At 43.2% G+C, this 21,733-nt stretch overlaps 1 protein-coding gene across 5 annotated transcripts in view; it reads right to left on the reverse strand.

Moving 5' to 3' along the window:
- Nucleotides 1-3,028: 3,028 nt before the first annotated feature.
- MXI1 (MAX interactor 1, dimerization protein) overlaps nt 3,029-21,733 on the reverse strand; it is an 81,582-nt gene continuing 62,877 nt past the window's right edge. For all 5 annotated transcript variants that reach the window (XM_045025390.1, XM_045025391.1, XM_045025389.1 and 2 more), the window contains 3 exons: nt 8,734-8,848; nt 7,401-7,572; nt 3,029-4,941 (listed from right to left, as the gene is read on the reverse strand). In XM_045025390.1, coding sequence (XP_044881325.1) covers nt 4,778-4,941; nt 7,401-7,572; nt 8,734-8,848 — 451 coding nt within the window. In that variant the 3' untranslated portion in view covers nt 3,029-4,777. The remainder of the gene's footprint in view (nt 4,942-7,400; nt 7,573-8,733; nt 8,849-21,733) is intronic.

The following is a 21,733-nucleotide window of genomic DNA, read 5'->3' on the forward strand; positions in this document are numbered from 1 at the left end:
ATAAATGTAATGTCTTCATTATATTCTATATAAAGACTGAGTATCTTGGAAAATATAGAACATACACTGGTACTGAAGTTCAAATTAGTCCAACCTGGGAAAATCCTCTGGCATTCTCATGAATGATCCTTGGCTGTTGTCTTAAAATTACTCCAGCCGTTATCACTGGCTTTGGAAAGTATCTACCAAGATGGGATGGATCTAAGTAGTGAGGCTGGTGGATTACTTTCACTATTACGTTCGTTCTCTCTCGTAAGTCTACTGTTGAAACCACTTGGGTCATTAAACAATGCCATCCAGGCATCTGCTACAAAAATAGTAGATCTTTGTCCAACAATAGAAGCTACATTTGGATCAATCAGAGAGCTATCCATTGAAAAAGTACTGGAAGAAGCAAAGACTTCAGTCCAGAAGTTGACTAATGAAGGCATTTATATTGAATCCTTAAGTGAAGAGGACAAGAAGTGTTTGTTGACAACTGAAAAAGTACACAGACTTGATTCTTAAAAATCTACAATAGCGACTTCTAGATTCTACTCAACCTCTACGTCACTTTTACAGATCCCTGTCCTATAAAACACAAACAGTTGAGTGGAGTGATATGCTCAGGACAGAAGAGAGAATTTGAACACAGAATGGAATATCATATGATGAATGAATGAAGATTTGACTTCAACTTCAACCCAATTTTTATGCTGTTTCCTGGGATGAAAGAAATAGGAATTCATCTCTTGCTACTCCCGGTCACAACAGCTACAGTTGAGCATTCTTTTTCATTATTGAATAGAATTTTGTGTTCAGAACGAAGTCGCCTTCTGCCTGATCCTGTGAATGAACTAATGAGCATATCAATTGAAGGACTGGAAGTACCGGACACATGAGAAGCCACCAAAGATGAACGTATTGCATTCAAGAAGTTCATTACCAGAGTTGTGCAAAATTATAACAAGAAACCAAGAAGGATGTAGATGTAGTGCTTCATAGAAGGCTTGAGTAGCCAACTTTAATTTGTGTGATGATTTTAAAACATGACTTGAATCTAATAAAATGGTAATGAAACAATTTTCAGTTTTTACTATAGTGCCATACAGCCCAGCTTCACCCTCATGGATTCACCCCTTATCATCCCTGACACACCCGCCCCCGTAAATTCAAACACCCCCCTAATTTAAATTCCTGGGGAAAACAAGATCAGACATGCTTCCTTGGATTTACATCTCAAGCTGCTGACTCTGTTTGAAAAGACAGAAGGGAATTTAACAGCAACTGATTTTTTTAAGGCTGGTGGTGATCTTTAAGCAGATCCAAAACATTAGACTATTCTGGCTTATCACAAAGGGGACGATTAATTTGATTTTTATGTTTTATAACCAGAAGGGACCGTCACCTAATCTGATTACACAGTATAGGCCAATTAGCTATGATGATCTGCTCAATCATTTACGGTGGCTTCTCTGGGCCAATTTGCTATCTTGGACATTCTGATGCAAAAGGCTAGAACAACAAAACAAAATAACTAACGTTAGTTTAGTTTTTAGAAGAACCTATAAAGAAAAGCTAGTGCTAACAATACAGTATTAAAGCAATGAAAAAGGGATTGAACCAACATCACAAAGCAGCTGTGGAAACATTTCTCTCACATAGCAGATCTTCCACTAATGTCCAGAGGTGTGAAAGGAACTGATACAATGAAATCCCCAGAAAGGACCCAATCACCAATAAGCAACCAACTTTTGTCATTAACTACTATTATAAAGGTTTGTAGGATAATTGTGTTTGTCCTTTAAAGGCTCTCTCTACTAGGACACTGATAAGTGACCCACCCAATGGATCGGCAAGTAAGACAGCATAGATGGAAGCTACCAACTGGATTACATTTCCCTCCCTTCCAGCTGCAGTATTTGGAATTGAAATTTCCAGACATTTCAAGACCCTTGACTGCACTCCTAAAGATGACAGTCAATATCAAAGTGATCCCAAAGGGCATACAAATGGGTGGCTTTACTGGAAAGCCTTTCAGAAAAATTGGTTCCAAAAACACAACTCTGGGATAGCCCTGTTCTGCTAGGACTGCCCAACACTGATTTTCTTCCTTTATCTATTTTAATTTTTTTCGTAAAGTTCTCTAACTTTTATATTTCTCAAATGTGATTTTTTTTTGCCAAGCAACCTTTTTACCATCGCCCACGTGTACTTTTTGATCCTAAAAATACACAGCCAAAAGAAGAAGAACCAGAAGGTGAGGTTGTCCGGGATGGCTGGAGTTCCCTAGTGATCGTGAATGGTGGGACTCATCTCCAAAGAAGCTGAACACCACAAGATTCCACCGATAGTAACTGAAGATCAGCCTCTCTGTGTTAAGTTCTTTTCCACCATTTCATTGCTGCAGTGAGACTGCCACAAAATGCTGGCTATCAGAGCTCATTTGAACAGTGTCAGGTAAATTCCAGCTGTTGATCATTCTAGTATGGGCAAAAATTGGTAGTTGTAGGGGCTCAGTCAATGATTATCAGTTCACACGTGATCCTTACTCACTTGATTTCTTCTTACTAATGTGAGTAGCCCCATTAACTTAAGCTGATAACTACATGTAACAATCCATAGCTGCCTACATACAGGTTCTAGAATTGTTATCAAGGATCAATTCCATGATATGCAGCCTGAAAATAAAACAAAGAATCCCCAACCAATTCAGCTAAAGGAATAACTCCATTAACTGGCCGGTTTGTATTGCTGCTGAGGACAGCCATCAAAGCATGGAAAGATTATTCCTCCACTCCATGAAGAGGGATTTTGTCTCTCATACTGTATGACGTCATATCACAGGGGGATTTGGTAACGTAGGAATGTTCAAACACATGCAATTTACAGAAATTAGACAAAATCTACATTAGAATGATTCAGGATCTTCTTTTCACAGGATTAAAGGGGAATACACTTTTTTCCCCTCCAGGCACAAGACGACCACAAGAATGAACATGTGTATGCTAAAGTCATATGAGCAACCAAGACGGAGGAACACAATTCATTTCAGATCCAGAAATGTTTAATGGTGTTAAAGTGCTACTTTAATGTGGGACCATATTCTAACATATAAACACAATTCTACTGCACTGCTAAATAAGGCTGTCTTCATTTTTTTTTTTTGCCCAGCCCTACCTAAAAACAATAAAATAAAAACAGGACTGAAATTAACAACCCATTCAAATCAGCAATAAGTTACGAATTTTATAAAGCATTTTTTCCTTTTATTTTTTTTCCTTAGTAATGAGGGGGCAGTTAAATTACTTAAAAGGTATACAAAATTTCAAACAATGCCATTGGTGAGGTCTCTGTAAGAAGGTTTTTAACTTGGAAAACAAAAATATAATTCTCACCATTAAAAAAAAAAAAAAAAAAAAAAGAAAAGACAAAAAAAGAAAGCAAAGCCCTCAAAGTGCAGGTTAGAAATCTCACCTCCAAGAAAATTATAAAATATTCGATACAATAGCTCTCAATAGCAACAGCACCTGCACAGGTGAGATAGCGGATACGCACGGGGATGTGCGCAGGCCAAATGTTACATTAAGATGAGACAAGTGCTGAGCTTAACTATGTTAACTATTGAACTGTGACTACTGTAGGGGGGATCAGGTGCCTTCAAAGTTTGCAAGGGGAATGACTAATAAAAAGGAAACCAAAAAACCCAGCAACCCTGACCTTTCCAAGCCAGCACAGACCTTGTTTGTTTTGTGCACAGCAAAGAGCATTTTTGTGTTTCATCAGGTCACGTGCTGCATCAAAACAGATACCTTTTCAGTGGCGTTAATCCATTATAAAAGACATCTAAAAAGACGTGTCACATTTGGAGTGTTTTTACTCCCAACACATTTACAAACGTTTATCAAAAGATCTTTAAATAAAAAAAGGTCATAGTGGCTCAGTATCTGGGCATGACTTTCCACACGGTGGTTTCTTTCTGTCAGAGAGAGAGAGAGAGAGAGCGCGAGTGTGTGTGTGTGTGTGTGTCTCTCTCTCTCTCCAGGGGAGCAGTGCTGTTGGACTCCACAACGCAGCCCGCCACGTGCTGGTAGATTACAGTTTAGTACCCTAGTGCTAGCAGTGTGATAAAGGTACTTGCTTTAAATGATGTCCAATAGAACGTTGAGCTGAATGGTGATTTCTCCTGAACAATCTTCACTGTTGCCTCTCTCTCTGGGCATGAACTGAACACCTATTATTATTCATAGGTTGTGTGATACGTCTTCATGGCCAAGCTGCTGTGACTTCCTGCTATGTTACTATAATGCCTGATGGTGATCAAATATTAGGACAGAGTCATTTCAGGACCAGGAAAGTTCCAGAAGGGTCTAAACCAAGTTGTTCTATCTGAATGCAGTATGAGAAAACCTGGACATTTCTCAGATCTCATGACAAATTGAAAGAGAGAGGGGGCTGAATCTCCAGTATCCTCTTTCAAATAAACAAAATCAAAGCAAAGTAATTCATCATGTAAGGGCCAAATCCAGGTCTCACTGAAGTTTTGTCACTGACTTCAGAAGGGCCAGGGTTCAGTCTCACTACACTAGGGGAAGCCAGGATTTTGCAACATGACCCAATGGACATACATGGGTTCCTATGGAGGCCTCCTATTGCCCAAGGGGTACATATGTATAGGTCTGTTCCGGTCTAGCTGTTGACGTGTCATTTCTAAAAGAGGATACTGCATCTAGAACCCAGTCTGAACTCAGATTACTCCAGTGGAATAATCTGCCCTGCGTTGTTGTCTCACTTTGTTCTAGGAAGCGAACGAGAGTTTGACGCTGGCGCTGGAATAACCCTCGTCACTTCCAATACTCTGCAAGCTGCTGTGATCATCAATGTCACTGATGCTGGTTGTGCTGATATCGTCCACTTCTCCATGGGAGAACTCTGTGCTTTCAACATCCACTTCAATCTCCTCTGCAAAGAAAACGACACACACGCAGGTTAGTGTCATCGCAGGCAGCCACGCCTTGAACTCTACAATCCACAAATGATCAACACTCCAGGTATAAAATAAGCATCACACGGTACAATTCACAATGGTTTCCAAATGGGGGGAGGGGCAGAGTGCCTGTTTCAGCAAGGAGGATGCTGTCTCAATGTGTTTCAAAGGCATTACTAAACTTTTTTGCTGCCAGCCAACCCCAAACTCCCAAGCTACGAACTGGGTTCAAAAAAAGAATTAGACACATTCATGGTGAATAGGTCCATGAATGGCTGTTAGCCAGATGGCCAGGGACATAACCCCATGCTCTGGGTGTCCCTAAACCTCTCACTGCCAGAAGCTGGAACTGGATGACAGGGGATGAATTGCCCTGTTCTGTTCATTCCCTCTGAAGCATCTGGTTATGGCCACTGTCTGAAGACAGGATACTGGATGAGATGGACCATTGCTGATCCAGTATGGACAGTCTTATGTTCTTAAGATGAAGAACTCAGCAGAGTTTGGATTCATCATTAGTCAGTGGAAGAACCTGTGTTAAGCAGCACCACAGCGTTCAGCCCCCGCTGCGTGGAGTCTAGCTACTTTGCCATCATTGCCACCCTGGTTCTGCAGGCCTGAGCATTCCCCCAAGCTTGGATTGACTTTATCACCATGAGAGCGGACTGCTTTCCATGTCCTCTGCAACTCAGATACCAAGATGATGATAAGCTCTTCCAGGTCAGGGGCTGTCACTTTCTGTGTCTGCACAGTGTTTAGCGCAACACAGATCTGGGTCTTTCGGAGACTACAGTGACAAACAGCAGCACCGGGGGACACCTTACGGTTGTGACAGCTGAGACAGGAGCTATATAGGGCACTGTAGTGTGTTTCTATAGGGACACAGGGTACCATGTTGAACAGCACTTCGGTGACTTTGGGCCATCAAAGTCAATAAGACTGAGGCTCCCAAGTCACTGAAATGCTTTTGAAAATTTTATCCACAGACCTTAAAAACAACTAAACCACTAAAAAATAAATGAAAAATATTGGTAAAACAGTGAAGCTCACAGATCACTAACAAATAGATGGACAATCTCTGTGCTCTTTGTTGGTTCTTTATGGCTAAGGCTATGATTTAGGAACGGAGGTCATGGAAGTCACACATTCCGTGACTTTACCGGACCTCCGTGATGTCTTCAGCTGCCCGCAGGGCTGGAGCCATGGCTGGGGCAGGAGCTGTGGCTATGCTCCCCACATAGCCCCGCTATGGGGGCCACAGGTGGGCCGTGTGCTCTTGCTCTGCAGCGGGGGTTGCAGCCAGGGCTGTGCATCTCTGCCACACGGCTTGTATGATTATTTTTAGTAAAAGTCACAGACAGGTCATAGGCTCCCTGAATTTTTGTTTCTTGTCTGTGACCTGTCCGTGACTTTTACTAAAAATAACCCTGACAAAATCTTAGCCTTATTTATGATATGTAAAGGAAACCAGATTTTTTTTTAAAATAATTCTGCTTCATCTTAACATCATACCTCCAAGTCTTCTCCGCCTTTTTTTTTTCCTGAGAGAGACTTTTATGTCCAGTTAGAGCACTAGTAGGATTATATCATCACAGATACCAAGCAAGTGGTTGAGTAAAACTTTATGGTTTTGTTAAAAACATATTTAACTCTAACACTTGACACACAGTTGGGAGAAAAACAATCTCTGTGAAAGATTCAACATTCCTCCCCTCCCTCCTCTCTTCAGTGTAGGGAGGAGAAAGCACTTGCTTCATATGCAAATCCTTCAGCGGAATTGTCCAATAAAATGGGAAAGACAAGTCCTTAACTCAGAAATAGCAGGAACAAGAAGAAAATGGAACCCTGATTTTTGAAACTTCCTTCTAGGCCTTCTTTTTACATTATAAAGAGGAGGAGCACAATCCATGTTTATACTTTGAAGCCTGTGTCTGGTTACTGACTTGGGACCATGGATCATTGTTTTTAAAACAAAGCTTTTGCATTCTGACTTCAGGCTACTGTTCAAATACAGCGGTCAAGTTCAAATGCCACAAGAATCACCTGAATCCACAATCACGACCCCTTTCCTCAACTTAAGCAAGACTGACCAACAACTGAGGCAGAATGACATGACAAAGCACACATCTTTTGCTCGGCAAATACAGAGACCCACTCAATGGCAAAGCAAAGAGGCAAGTAACAGGAAGAGCACAATGGAAGGAAGGAATCAGTGACCGCTCTCTCAAATTTTCAGGAGAGGTCAGTGTTTATCCTGATGCATCCCTTTTTGTAGATCCACAGATTCTAAGGTTAGAAGGGCCCACTGTGGTCATCTCATCTGACCTCCTGTATAACACAGGCCATAAGACTTCCTTAATTAATTCCTGTTTGAGCTATAGCAGATCTTTTCAAAAAAGTATTTTAATTAAGCTGGATGCATTAGAACACCTACCTCGCTCTGAATCCGAGCGATCAGAGGAAATGGTTGAGCCAATGCTGTCCATTCGTATTCGTTCTATCTCCTGAGGACCCTGCAGTTGTTCCAGCCTTCTCTTTAAGAATCTTTGTTCTCGTTCCAGGTTTTCAAGCTGGTGTTGGCTTCTCCTCTCGGCCTCCTCAAGTTTCTGACATGATAAAATATGACTTGATTATGACTTTAATTCTTGTTTTCTACAGCACAGCCATATATTTTACTTCAGATTTTCCCATGTTCTGAAAGGATTTATGCTCGGATAAGTATCGGACCACACTGCCCTTCAGTCACTAGTAGAAATGAAGTCTACTTGTGTCTTTGTTGGTTTACACCTTTGCTAGATCTTACATATTTGTACAAGGAGGATTTTGGGGGGTGAATGAATACAGGATTTTTTAAAAATTGTTGTTCTTTATAAACATGAAATTAACCAATAAACTGCATCACTGAGTTCATCCACCAGGGGGCCTCAATTCCCTTAATCAAACAGATTCTGTATTTGTTATGATCACTTGTAACACAAAAATTCATCCTGGGATGTTTGGCTTTCTTGTTGCTTGGTTTAGTAGGTACTTCTCAGAAGCAGTTTTCCATTTAAATAGCAATTTATGTAACCTGCTACAGACTCCTTTGATCACAGCTGGGAAATCTACCAGACCAATGTTCTTTGTTTCCGGATGGCCAACCATTTGCATAAGATGGGAGTCATTTCAGGCTAACACTTCCCTTTAAGCAGGGCTCCCTCCCTTACCAACCCGGAGCTGCAACAAAGGATTTAGGTATATTCTTGATCCCTACAAGACTGGATTTTCTTTTTATACTTTACTTTGCCAGAAGCAATCTACGAAGGGCTTTGGGAAGCTGGGAGAACCACAGATGAAAGACAATGGAAACAATAAGACGTCAACCCTGTTTCACTCTAGAGGCCTATACTGATTTGTCAGCAGGGGTAATGCACAGGAGTGACAGAAGTTACATTTTCCATCAAACTGCAGCCCTTCAATCACATTAGATGTGTTTCTACTTTAAAAAAAAGAGCAAGATCTGCTACTGTTTTCCCCCAATCACAACACAGAACAGGTTCCCTGCTCCCCTAATCAATCATTTCCAGAGTTAACAGAGTTTATTATGGACTCTCCGAACAACCCATGTTGTAATAATGATGGATGATTTAACCGAAGGAGCAATGCATTTCAGAGGTATTAGTCTTAGTGAGAGCAGATTTACCTCTGGACAGTGGGTGAGTGACTGGTGCAGTTAGAAACAGCCCAGATGGAAAGCGTCTGGGAAGCCTGGGAAAAGCGGTGCTTACCTTGATGTGTGCTTTGGCTTTGTTAAGCAGCCCAAGCGTTGTGTGCCGGGTGCAGTCTGGTCCTAGTGGTATCAGAACCTTTAAACGTTCTAAGCACAGGCGTAGGTGAGCACGTCTGGAGGGGGAGAGACATTGATTAGGAGCTGCAGCCTTATAAAGGACAAAAATCAAACTCATTTTCTCCCCAGGCAGGCTCGATTTTCCAGCATCATCCTGTTTCCCTCAGATACCTTATGCCCTGCCATTAAATGTTTACACTGCAAACACTAGTCACTCAACAACATTAGCCCTATTGCTAACCTCTGACAGACAGTTTATTTCCTTGTGCTCACACCTGATAACCTGTCTCGGCTGGATGAACTTTGGGGAGAAAAAACGCACTGAGGCAATGGTAGTCTGCTTGGTTTCACATAACTTCAAGCTGCCAGCTATTTGCAGTCTACTACACTGTGTAGAGTTTTATATCAAGGCACTTTCAAGTGTCGAATGGTGTTACACACTAGCACATTACTGGTTAAGGAAAAAACCTAACTTTATATATTGAGCTATGTAACATTCACTGTCCATCTTCCTCTTTTTCCAGCCACATCAGGCAAAAAGGAAGCCTAACTGACTGCAGCAAACTCCTTACCACAAAGTGACTGAATTACACATCACACTCATTAAAGGGTCAGATCTGCACTCTTTGGGCATTCTGGCTGCAAGGAACACAGGGCTGCATATTTCCTAGCCCAGTGTTTGAAATCTTGCTGTCAACACAGGTTCTCTGGGAGCAGAGACCCTTTGCCTATTTCTGCTTCCAGCCCTTGCACTAAATTCATAGATTCTAGGACTGGAAGTGACCTCGAGAGGTCATCGAGTCCAGTCCCCTGCTCTCATGGCAGGACCAAATACTGTCTAGACCATCCCTGATAGACATTTATCTAACCTACTCTTAAATATCTCCAGAGATGGAGATTCCACAACCTCCTTAGGCAATTTATTCTACTATAACAACCCCGAACAGTACAGTACTACTGTGACTATTTTGTTTTGGACCATTATTACAGAACACTGTAGTTTTGTTGTTTTTTTTAAATATGGGAAACTGCTCAGAGAGCAATCTCAAAGTATAACCCCACTCATACTGCAGTAAAACGAGTTCTGTTTTCTCCCATGCTGTATTATGTATTAAGGAATTAACAGTAGATTTATGGAAAACAGTAAAGTTATTTTTTCCAGACCCTACATTAATGATTTATGTCTGAATTTGTAATCCCAATCAATAGCACAATGACATCAGACGATCAGTCTATACTCAAGGTATCCCAGTGCAAAGGTTCTTGAAAGCCTTTACCAGCCCTGTTCAGACACAAAGGGACGGAATCTAAACTCAGTCCATCTGAATGCAGAAAAACAAATTAGTTTGGACGGTTCATTTACATTTTGTATTTGAAATTCACTATTGTTCGCAGTTTGAAAGGGATGAGGAGAGGAGTCTGTAATCATACAATTATGTCACTGACAAGCAAGGATGATTAAGGGTAGAAGGGTCAGGGGTTTAGCTGATGAACTGTCAGTACAAGAGCAGCACCCACTAGCACCACTATAGTTATGGGTTTGTCAGTGTTTCCATTATAAAAACCTCTTACAAAAGGTCTATAATTCAGCCGCAGTAACTGCCTCAGGGCTGAAATTTGGGCTTTGGCTGAGGAATGTGTGTTTTTAATGAAATATTTATTAAGAGATTTGATTTTAAAAGTGTCATAAACATAAAAAAACCAAACCATGTCAATGTCACCCTCCCGCTCAGCTTTTTCTACAATGAAACCCGCTGGCATTTAATCTTTATTGCTGACTAAGAGCTTTCACTACTTGGGAAAACCAATTTCAGTTGACAGCCATTTCGTGTAGATAAACAGCTCTGGGCATGGTCAGCAACAGGTGCTCTGCTAAGCACATTACAAGGACGTTTCAACCCAATGCTGGGCAAACCTGCAATGTAAGGATCGGCGGGCCTTGAACCTGGGGCCTGCAGGCAGCTCACACTGCCACCATCTGTAACCTCACCTGACTGTTCCAGCGACCCACAGAGGTTGTGCCACCACAGGAAGTTCCGCCTCGAGCTAAATTGACTGACAGTTGTCTTAGCAATCCCCTACACAAGTCTATGGGGTGTACCAGGAAGTGTTCAGGCAACAATGTGGATCCCCAGATAGCTACCATGACAGCCCCGCATCTCTGCCTCTGAGCTCCCAGGATTGACCTCGGCTCCAAGTTGTATCTGGACTCCCGACTGACCCCTGGAACGCCAACACTGATCCTGATACATGGTACTGACCCTCAGCCTGATTCCTCAGCTTAACTCTTGACTACATGCCTGGCCCTGACCCCTGGCTTCTGAGCTCCTGCCACTAATCCTGCTTACCTTCGTCCAGAATCCTGACATGAACAGATTGGGAAATGGACTTTGGTTTAGTTTGGCATCCAAAAGTCTAAATTCTGACCTGAAGCTCCTGCAAATTGTTTATGAGCCCACAAAACTGGGCTGGACATTTTGCAAGATACCAGCCTCTCAGGAGTTGTCAACCACTGCCATTTCCTGTTACAGCTGGAAAAGCTCAGAATGGCCTCTCTCATAGCAGTTCACCACTGCACCAGAAAGGAAGGGTGGCTTTATAACACCTTTTCATGTTCTCTGTATGTGTATATATATCTCCTTACTATAGGTTCCATACTATGCAGCCGATGAAGTGAGCTGTAGCCCACGAAAGCTTATGCTCAAATACATTTGTTAGTCTCTAAGGTGCCACAAGTGCCCCTGTTCTTTGTGTAACTAAGGCACTGGACTTGGACTCAGGGGAGACAGAGCTGATTCCTCCTTGTCTTCACTGTACTGTTAGCTTGAGTGATCTACACTTGAATTAACTCCTCTCAAGTGAGCCTAGTTCAACCGAGAATGAGCCCACGACAAAATGACCCTGGAGCTGCAGAGTGTTTGCATTAGCAGCACCTAGTAGCCACGTCCTCACTGCAGTGCTAGCTCCAACATCAGCAGCACTTGAGCGTCAGTCCATCCCCCCAACAGGACAGCTAGGTTGAGGTTAAAGCACCAATGAGAGAGGTGGATGTGTGGATGGGAATCAGGTTAGGGGCAACACTCAAGTCAGACCTTAAGCTAACAAGGCAGTGAAGGCAGGTCTCTCTGTGGTTTCCCGCAGGGATAATACTACTTCCTTTCTCCCATCCTTTACTCATCTTTATCTATTTAGACTGTAAGCGCTTCTGGGCAGGGACTATGGGCCAGTCTACATGTCAAAGGCCTTTCCAGTACACCTATACCAACAAAGGCCCCTCACGGAGATACAGATAATACCAGCAAAAGGCGTTATTTTGCTATTATAGGTAAACCATCTCCGCAAACGACATAAGCTATACCAACAAAATGACTCCTTTGTTGGTATAAGCTGCATCTACGTGGTGGGGGGGGGGGGGGAGTGCTGACATAGCTATGCAGGAAAACCTTTGTAGTTTACATCCAGCCTCTCTCTCCTTATGTCTCTGTACGGAGCCTAGCACAAATGGGCCCCAATCTTGGTGGGGACTGTATGTGGAGTTATCAAAATTGAGGTAACACCAACTGCTACCACCTCCAGTTCCATTCCTAACAGAAACCTGAGGTCACGGTCCCAGAACAAGGATGTTCTAGATGGTTTTCCCACCACAGCTTAGTACGCACAGGTGGGCCTGTCCAGGTGGCCACACAAACTCTGTGCTATGCATCGTTCCTTACCACGCCTGGGGAAGTTTGTGTTCTAACCTCCCGCCCCATCTTTTTTTTTTTTATTGCCAGGGTGAACCTAGGAAAAACACTGTAGAACTGTGCTAGGAACCAGTGAAGAGTGTAGACACACAAACTTAGAACATGTGCCAGGCAACTGCCTTAGTACCAGATACCGCTGACGGCTGGGAACAAGATATTAATGTTTGGTTTCTCAATAACCAGTGAATTTCAGGAGCTCTCAAACAGGCCTTGGCATGATATACCATGGCTGTTAGCAGGGGGAAAAAAAGAATTACACAAAATTAAGCAATGTAAAAAATCTCAAAGCCATGGACACTGAGATGCCAACTTTTTAATTTCTTTCTGCCTAAGAACGGTGGAACACAAATGAAAGCAGCTGCTGTTTGGAGACCTTTACAAGGTCTTATGTGAGATAACGCAGTCTGAAGACCTGTCCACATGAAAAAAGTTACACTTGGATAATGTAGAGGGTGTGAATGTAAAGCAACAGACTCAAACTGGTGCAAAAGGTTCACAGGTCTTTTTAAAACTGGCTTCTTCTGGTTTAACTTGAGTCAGTTAGGAACAGGTTTAACTGAACTCTTATATCAACATAAGAGCAGCCACACTTTGGTTTGCTCCAATTTAACTCTGGCTTGGTTGACACACAGGTTTTGTACCAGAAGAACTGAAAGTTAAACCAGTACAACTCCTAGTATAGATGCATTTATAGTGGTAAAACATTGCTAATACCAGCATAGTTTATTCCCCTCTTTCCTATGGGAACAGTAATCTTGGTGTAAAGCACCCAAATACCTATATTGCTGCATCACACGAGTGGGTTGCACTACATACTAGCACAGTTAAAGCACTACAGTTTGTGCATGTGGACAAGGCCTAAATCAACTTAAAAACTGATTTAAGTTACACTGTGCAGCTGCCCCTATGTAGACAAGCCCTTAGTCTCAACAGGCCAATTGTTCCCACTTATTCAACCAAGTATTCACCACTTCTCCCACTCTAGCCCACCTCTCCTAACCCAGCACATTTTAATGGGGTTTAAAGAACGTGTCTGTTTTTCTCCCCAAATATCTTGCATTTCAGCTTCCAAATGCTGGCAGGTGCGTAACCTGTTAAGTATTTTTGGCTTCTGTGGGCTGAAGTCAAGCTGATCACTGATGTTAATTAAGAGACAAAATGTGAAAGCAGCTCTGATGCATTGATGGGAGGCTAAATAAAACACAGAAATCAGCTTCTATCAAAGCCCAACTTTTATCAAAGCAGGAAACTGACAAGGAATTTTATCTCAGCTGGTCAAACAGAGTTTACAGGTGTCACTGTCCAATCTACAGTCCCTTATCAAAAAGTCCTGGAGTTTTACCTTGGCAGTTATAACCCCATAGTCTAGACAAAGTTATGCGTCTCCTTCCCCTTAATCTACCTGGTGCTTTATTGTAAGGTGGCTTTAACATAGCTTCAGGCTCCCTGGCACTTAGTGAAAATACCAGCACCGCCCAAACATCACACAAGAAAACCACACGACTTTCAATTTAGACCACTGGATCATGCTAATAACTGGGAAAAACAAGTCTAGAAGCATTATAGCTTAATAAAGGGAGAATTAATTTACAATCAGAGGGAATCCTTAGGGCATTAGAAGATGGAGATGAATCAGCTTTTAGGGACTGCCAGTTTCAAAGTAGATCTGAGCACATGTGCACTCATTGCAGGAGTGACAGGTAAAAGTGGAGAAGTGGGGGGAGGATCTTCAAAGTCACTCCCGTCCCTAGGAAGGAAAGATGCTTCAGAAAACAGGGCTACCACAGAGGTTTCTGCTCTCTGAGCATGAGACGTGGTAATAGACATGCAAAAGCCCTGACCCTGTGCCAAGATGAATACATGAGTATGAGAGGGAGGGGACTTTCTACTCTTCCTTAACCAGCTGGCCCTCTCCCCTTCATTCCAGTCTATTCTGGGGGACCCGGGAAGGCCCACAGGGTGCAATGGCTTGTCTCACACTGCGACAGCCAGTGGGTGGTTTGGATTTGTCTGGCTGGAGACACAAAACCCACGACTCCGGGGAGGGCTGAGGAAAAAGCACAGGGCAACATTGCCTCTTACTTGGCAGGCTGGAAACACTGGCCTGGTTAGAGCTACAGCCCACAGAGGGGGGGCTGCTTGCCTTAGCTTTTCCCTTTCGATATGTTGGGTCAAATTCAGCCCTGGCAGAAGACAGTCCAACTCCACTAAATTCAACAGACTCTACTGTTGCTGCGTTCAGAGGAGCTGCACTCGACTACATCAGGGCTGAAGCTGGCCCGCTGTGGTCCTCTTGTGCAACTGTTCCGTGCAAAGAAAGCGAATAATGGAATAGCTGGGGCTCAAGTATCAAGAGCCTGGCCTGTCAGGCTGCAGCCCTGGCCTGGGATGTGCTGCTGGAGTGGGAATGCCAGAGTCAGAGGATAGTGCCTCTCTCAGACTCATTAAGAGTGAAATTCACCCCAGCTTGGAGGGGCTGGCGCTAGTGGGGAGATATGCAATCGCCCCAAACTATCCGGTGCAGAGATTTCTGGATAGGAGGAAGAGGAGGGGCCAAGGAACAAATCCAGTCAAGCTCCAAAGCCCTGCATATATGTTACTGCAGCCTACTGGGGGGAGTATTAACCACAGCGGGGCTGCAATACAGGGGTAGCAGTGTGCATGCGCACGTAGTCCCATTCCTTCCCCCCTCGTTAAGTGGCTTTCACAAAGGCAGGGAGAGTTTCACCCTCAAGGCTGATTGCATTTGGATTGGTATTTCACCCCCTCCTCCCCAAGCACTAAACCCTCAGGGTAACCCCCTACCCCCTGCTTTGCTGACAAGTCAGCCCGCATTCTAAGCGACCCCCTCCAGACGCTAAGAGAGCGCTCGCCCGTCTGCTGAGGGCTGTAATTTCAGAGCCTGCTCTTTGCAGTTACCAGTGACATCACTGTCTCTGATTACATAAAGCTCTGGTGGGAAGCATATATTTATTTGTGTGTTTGCTTCATAGCTTCAGTCATCCTGCTGTACAAGATGCGTCCAAGTCCTGCCACAAGAACTGCTCTGCCATTTCTCCCTCCTCCCCTGACCCAGACCGCAGTGTGGGAGAGAGATTTGGGGGCACAAGTCTCCAGGTTTCAGGGGATGGGTGTGTTTGCTGATACCCCGAGGGGTGGGGGATAGAATTCGACAGCTGGCACTCTGCAAAAAGCCCCTCAGGGAAGATCAGTGAGACCAGTTTGTCCCACACAAATACATGAGGGACTGAGGGCCAAACACAAGGGAACTCCCCACTCCACCCAGAGAGCAGGCAGCCAGGATCAGAAATGCTCCTGTTATTCACCTCCACCCTGCTCCAGCTCTGTGCCTGCAGACAGAAAAGCATGTGGGCACTAGAGAACAATCCTCCTTCCCCACGGGTAGGCTACAAGTCTGCTGAGACATGGCCCATGACCCTGCCCTTACAGGGGTAAACACAATGGCAGCATCCACTGCAAGAGAAAAGGAGGCTTCCCTCTGCGGGAACCGGAAGAGAATATTTCAAATGGACTAGTCATGGCAGACACTTGGCAGGGATGGGGCAGGTGGATGACACATCAGGCTTGCCCCTGAATTTCACCTTGGAACCTGCAGTCCCAGCTTTCAGCCTGGTCTAAGCTAGTCAAAAATGGGCTGCAAGAAAATCTTTTACTTACAACCCCTGTACAACTCCACCCACAAGAGCCAGGCTTGGCCTTTTAACACGAGGTCTTCAGCGGGGCTCTGACGCAGATGGTAATAGCTTCCCCCTGGCATGGCCTGGAAGCCGTAAGTGCTGCAGATACATCAGGTCAGCTACATCTAACTCCATGCCTCCCATTTGGAAATCACTCTGAAAGCTACTGGACGCTATGAGGGCAGGTGCTTCAGAAACCCCAGAATGCACTGGTACATGTGGACGGTTCCATCAAAACCAGAGTGTCGGTGCAGATGTGATATAGACAAACGAGGCAACCTGCTATATCAGGCATCTACATCCCTGTGATGAGCTCCTGGAGTTGGGCCTGACTGAACTCCCACTGAAGTCAACAAAAAGACTCCCCTTGAATTCTCTGGGAGACAGGTCAGGCCCTTACTGTAGATACACTCGCCTTTACTTGTGCTCATTTTTTCCTTTTCATTACAGATTTTGGGGGGGACGGGACGAGACCTGAAATGAACAGAATAAAATTCTCCTCCATTAAGGCCCTGATCCTGCAAAGGCACTTAAGCACATGCTTAACTCTAAGTCTGCAGGCAGTATCATTGAAGTCAATGGGACTACTCATGCTTTAAGTTAAGCATATGCTTCTATGCTTTGCTAAACCAGGGTCTAAACTCTTGCAATAAACAGAGAGACCTGGAATAGGCTACAGGCAAACCTCCATGGAAAAACCACATCTCACTCATGGAAGGAAAGGGGCCAGCAAAGGAGTAACTTTCTAGAAAGCAAAGTATTTCCAAATTGGATTGGATTGCATTGCATTTTCTTTTGATAAGAATTAGACAACAGGGATAAATGAAAAAGTCAATTCCTAGATCCCTAACGCCCTACTTCAACAAAGCAGTTTAGTTCATTCTTCACATTAAGCACATGCTTAAGTCTTTTTGAGGTTGAATCAGGAGCTTGCTCCTTTAAATAAAAAAAAAAAGAGGAGGAGGAGGATCTCCATGTGGAAGTGAAAAATTAATTTTATCCCCCCTCTTATAAATGAGTTGGGTCTAATTTAACCCTGAAATTCGAAACCAGCAACTTTCCTTGGATTTCACAGTTACCAGCTTGTTTAAAAAATTCATAGAGAGATCACTGTTTAAAGAAAACAATTCCAGGAAAATGGAAGTGACCCCGTATCAATAATTCATCAGGAGACAATGATTTCGGGAAGAAGTACTGAGAAGCATAGGCATAAACTGGGGACGGGGGAAACAGAGTTTCTTTCTGTAAACAATTCACAGGTCATATGCCTACTTATCTTTTATAGCCATCACATGACAATGTTTTTCCTCTACTCTTGCCTCTAACCCAAAAGAGAACTATCCCTCCCGCTACAGCCCCAACAACCTAACACCTATCGGCTGGTGCAGTTTCGGAGCTCCTCTTTATTGGATGATTCATCCTTTAGCAAAAGAAAGAAGAAATCTAAGATTTTGCCAAGTAACTAAATCAGAAATTGAAGGCAGTCAAATGCTGGGGCCTGTATTTTCTTTGCTGCAGAGTGTTATGTAATTGCTCCAAGCCCTTGAGCCATGCACAGTAAAGCTTCCATGGCATACAGCCAGTTTTCAGTAACTCCACACACACAATTCCACATGATGGCTGCTGGCACGTTACCCTACATTTGATATATATTTTTAAAAGAGACTCTGGTTCCAAAGGATATACTTAAAAACAAAACAAAAAAATCCTCACCTGTGTTACTAGATCTTTTAAACCAAAAGAAAAGATTTTAAAAAACCCTCATTTACTTCTCACTATTCACAGTGACTGTTTATCTTCTGTGTTTTCCTCAAACAGGGACAAGTAAGACAGACTTAGTCAATTTCACTTCTGTTTCGAGTCAGTTTCACTTGCTGGTTCCCATGCATTATGAACAGTGGTGCTATGTGTCTGGGTTGCAAACTCCCCAGGAGAGTGTGCAAATTGTTATCTATCTATATATAGATAGCTATATATCTGCTGGTCTTATGTTTTATAAAAGCTTTTTGTTGTTGTACAAAAACAAAAACTAAACCGGACACAAATAAAACAGCTCCATGGGCCAAATTTTCAGCCTGGTCTTAACCAGACCTCATTTGCATGCACAAATAATCAATGTAGATGAGTACGTCCCTGACTGTAACTGCATCTCAGGGACAGGGTAAAGCTAAGTGCAAAAGAAGTGGCCAGTCGACGAAAGTCAGGCCTTGTGACTTCCCTCTTATTTTTTAGGAGTAACATTAAGCCTACCAGGGAGATTTCTATTTGTACAGAGCCCTGAGTTCAGTTAGGACTTCCAGATATTACCGAAATACCAATAGTAATAACAATCTATTAGTACATTTTAGGAAACAATGCACATTCTATCCATTCTCATGCAGGTCTCTCCTCAACTCGAAGATCTGTCTGGTATAGGGTTGCCAATTTTGGTTGGATGTATTCTGGAGGTTTCATCCCACAACATAATCTTTAATTACAGATTAGTCTTTAATTCCTGGAGACTCCAGGACAATCCTGGAGGGTTAGCAACCCTAGTCTGGTATCACATGTTTTTATATCCATGTGACCATGATTTTCAGGGTCCAAGACAAACCCCAGGGCAGACCTGAGTAGGGTACAAATGTCCAGGTCGTTTATCAAGGCAATTCCCTACACTGCCCCTGGGCCTGGGTTTTCTGCAACAGTCTCGTTAGGCCCCGTAAGCCTGTCCAAGACAGCCCAACAGTCCTTCTCATAGTAAATCAAAGAAACAGTCCCCAAACCAAACTCAATAGTCCTGTGCCAGGCATATCTTCCTCCGGAGGGCTCTGGCACCCATATGTCTGAGATCAAAGACTGCTTTGCTCTCTGGGTTGAGCCTGTGCTGCTTTGCTCAGGAGACAGCACCAGGGCGAGGAGCAGCACAGTCCACTGGATAGGAGTCAGGAGACCTGGCTTCTATTTGCAGCTCTACCACTGACCTGCTGGGTGATTTGGGCAAGTCACATCACCTCCTGGCATTTCTGTTTCCATCCCACACTTTGTCTGTCCTGTCTATTTGACTGGAAACTCTTCAAGGTAGGGTCTGACTCTTACCATGTGTACATGCAGTGCCTAGATCTTAGTAGAGGCTTCGGAGTTCTAGCATAGAACAACAGCACTACCAGTCCCAACTGTTCAAAAATTGTGAGTCAGGACCCAAAAGCAGGGCCGCCCAGAAGATTCAGGGGCCTGGGGCAAAGCGGGGGAGCTGCGGCTCTTGTACTCACCTGGCGGTGGTCCAGGTCTTCGGCGGTATTTTGGCGGCGGGGGGGCCCTTCAGTCGCTCCATGTCTTCGGCAGCACTGAAGGGCCTCCCCACTGCCGAAATGCCAGCCGAAGACCCAGACCGCTGCCAGGCCAGGGTTCGCAGGCCTGGGGGCAAATTGCCCCACTTGCCCCCCCCTCTGGGCGGCCCTGCCCAAAAGCCATGATATTAACTTAAAGAACATGAGACTGTTTTCAAATACATTAAGAGATATTTTTATTTGCCTTGTGGATTCTGATCCTGGCAACATAATTTCTTCATAGCCAAGAAGATCTGACACTTAAATAAAAGCTGAAATTCTCATGCAATCTCATGATTCCAGCAGCTGAGGCTTGCAGAAAATACATCAAAAAAATTGCAAGACTCATAATAAACTCACAAGATGGGGCAAAAATGATATAAATAATAAAAGACAATCCTAAAGTGAGGTGCCCTATCTCAGAATGAATCTCTCTACCTGCAGCAATATGACCACTGATGCTTTTTACTAGACTTGATTTCTCTTTAGAGACAACGATGTGAAACTTAAATTTAGTTTCAACTCACTAGAGAAGGCCAGGTATTTTTGCACATTTCACAAACAGAAGGTGAATAGCTCAGTGCAAGTGGGCATCTAGAAAGGAGAAGACTCAAAGAAGTTAGTGACTTTAAAAAAACAAAAACAAAACACTTTTTTCCATTCAGTTCTAGTATAAAATTGTTAATGCTTTGTGTTACAGCTGTATAAATAATGGATTTTTTGGTTCACAGATCATTCAAAAAATTTTAAACAAAATTTGTTTTGGGCCTAAACATTTTGTTTTGACCACTGAAAAACCTTTTGATTAATGTTATTAAAAAGCAAAGGACATTTTTGAAGCAAAATATTGTTTCGAATTAAAAAACTCCCAAAACCTGATTTATTTTTTTTCTGATTTGCATTTAGATTTTTTTTTTAAACCAAATTCAGTGAAGTTTGCATGAATTTTGGAAACGTTTCAGGGTCACCAAATCTTGCATCTTTTGCTGAAAAAAACTGCTGCTGAAAATTTTTGCCTAGCTATAAGGTTTAGTTTCGCTCCCCCATGTCCACACAGAGTGCTTCCTCTTCTCTTTGGACGCAGTGGAATTTGGACATCCCTGGAAGGCTTTCGAGAAAAACAGCACATTATAGTGGACATCCTGGAGTGGAGTCTATTAATACCAAAGCTAAATGTTTTCCTAAAATTGTATATTGAGGGTCTACTAATGATGATTTTGGCCGTCAGCCGCCGAGTGTTTTAATCACTGATTCTGATTAACTGAACTTTATTGTATGGTGGTGTGGTGCAATACATGATGTTACAAGTTCCTTTTAGGCTCAGCTGCCTATTACAGTATACTAAACCCTATAGTGATCATTGGCTCTAAATGCTCACTACATCATATTGTTTTTCTGACCTGAAAACAAGGCCCAGTTCCTGCTGGTATGGTTCATATTGGTAAATCCTAGACAAGACAATGTGGCACTAATCCTTGGTCATGCACTCCTCTGATAACGCAAACATTTTCCAGCAAGATTCTGGAACTATGATACAGTTACATCCAGGCATATGGCTGCTTTATATGCTGTAGAGGTCTTTATCCTTAAAAAACAAACCATCTTGCAAAGCAAGCATTAAAAGGCAATATGGACACTAACCACGTTAATTACAAAGCCAAGATTAGACTAATAAAATTCTGCCTTTACGTTAAAAAAAGAGGAGTACTCTTTAAATAACCAACTCTGTTTTATACCCTCATTCTTGCTAATCCCATTATAATCACTCTCCTCAGGATGCACCCAGTGCTGTTAGTTGCAAAGCATGACAAACACTCACAAATGGCAGGAATTTACACCTCTCCTCCACCAACTGCGCAGCAAGGCATCTGTGCAATTCTACAAAACGCTGCCAAATCTGAGCAAAGATGAACTGACATTCATTAACAAACCATTCTGTCACCTCTGGACATGCAACTTTACTGCCTCAATGAGGTCCCAAGTGACAGTGGCCAAGATTTTCAGAAGCAGCTAGTGATTTTGGGTGCCTGTTTGGGGAGAGCCTTTAAAGAGACCTGATTTTCAGAGAGTGCTGAGCCCCAGTCCTCTGCAAATCAGGCTCCTTTAAGGTGGCACCTAGAATCACTAGTTGCTTCTGAAAATCTTGGGTGATGAGCTCTGTGGGGTGGCTGCCAATTTGGGCAAGGAAGAGGCCA

This window comes from Mauremys mutica, chromosome 7, assembly GCF_020497125.1.
Source record: "Mauremys mutica isolate MM-2020 ecotype Southern chromosome 7, ASM2049712v1, whole genome shotgun sequence".
NCBI lineage: Eukaryota > Metazoa > Chordata > Testudines > Geoemydidae > Mauremys > Mauremys mutica.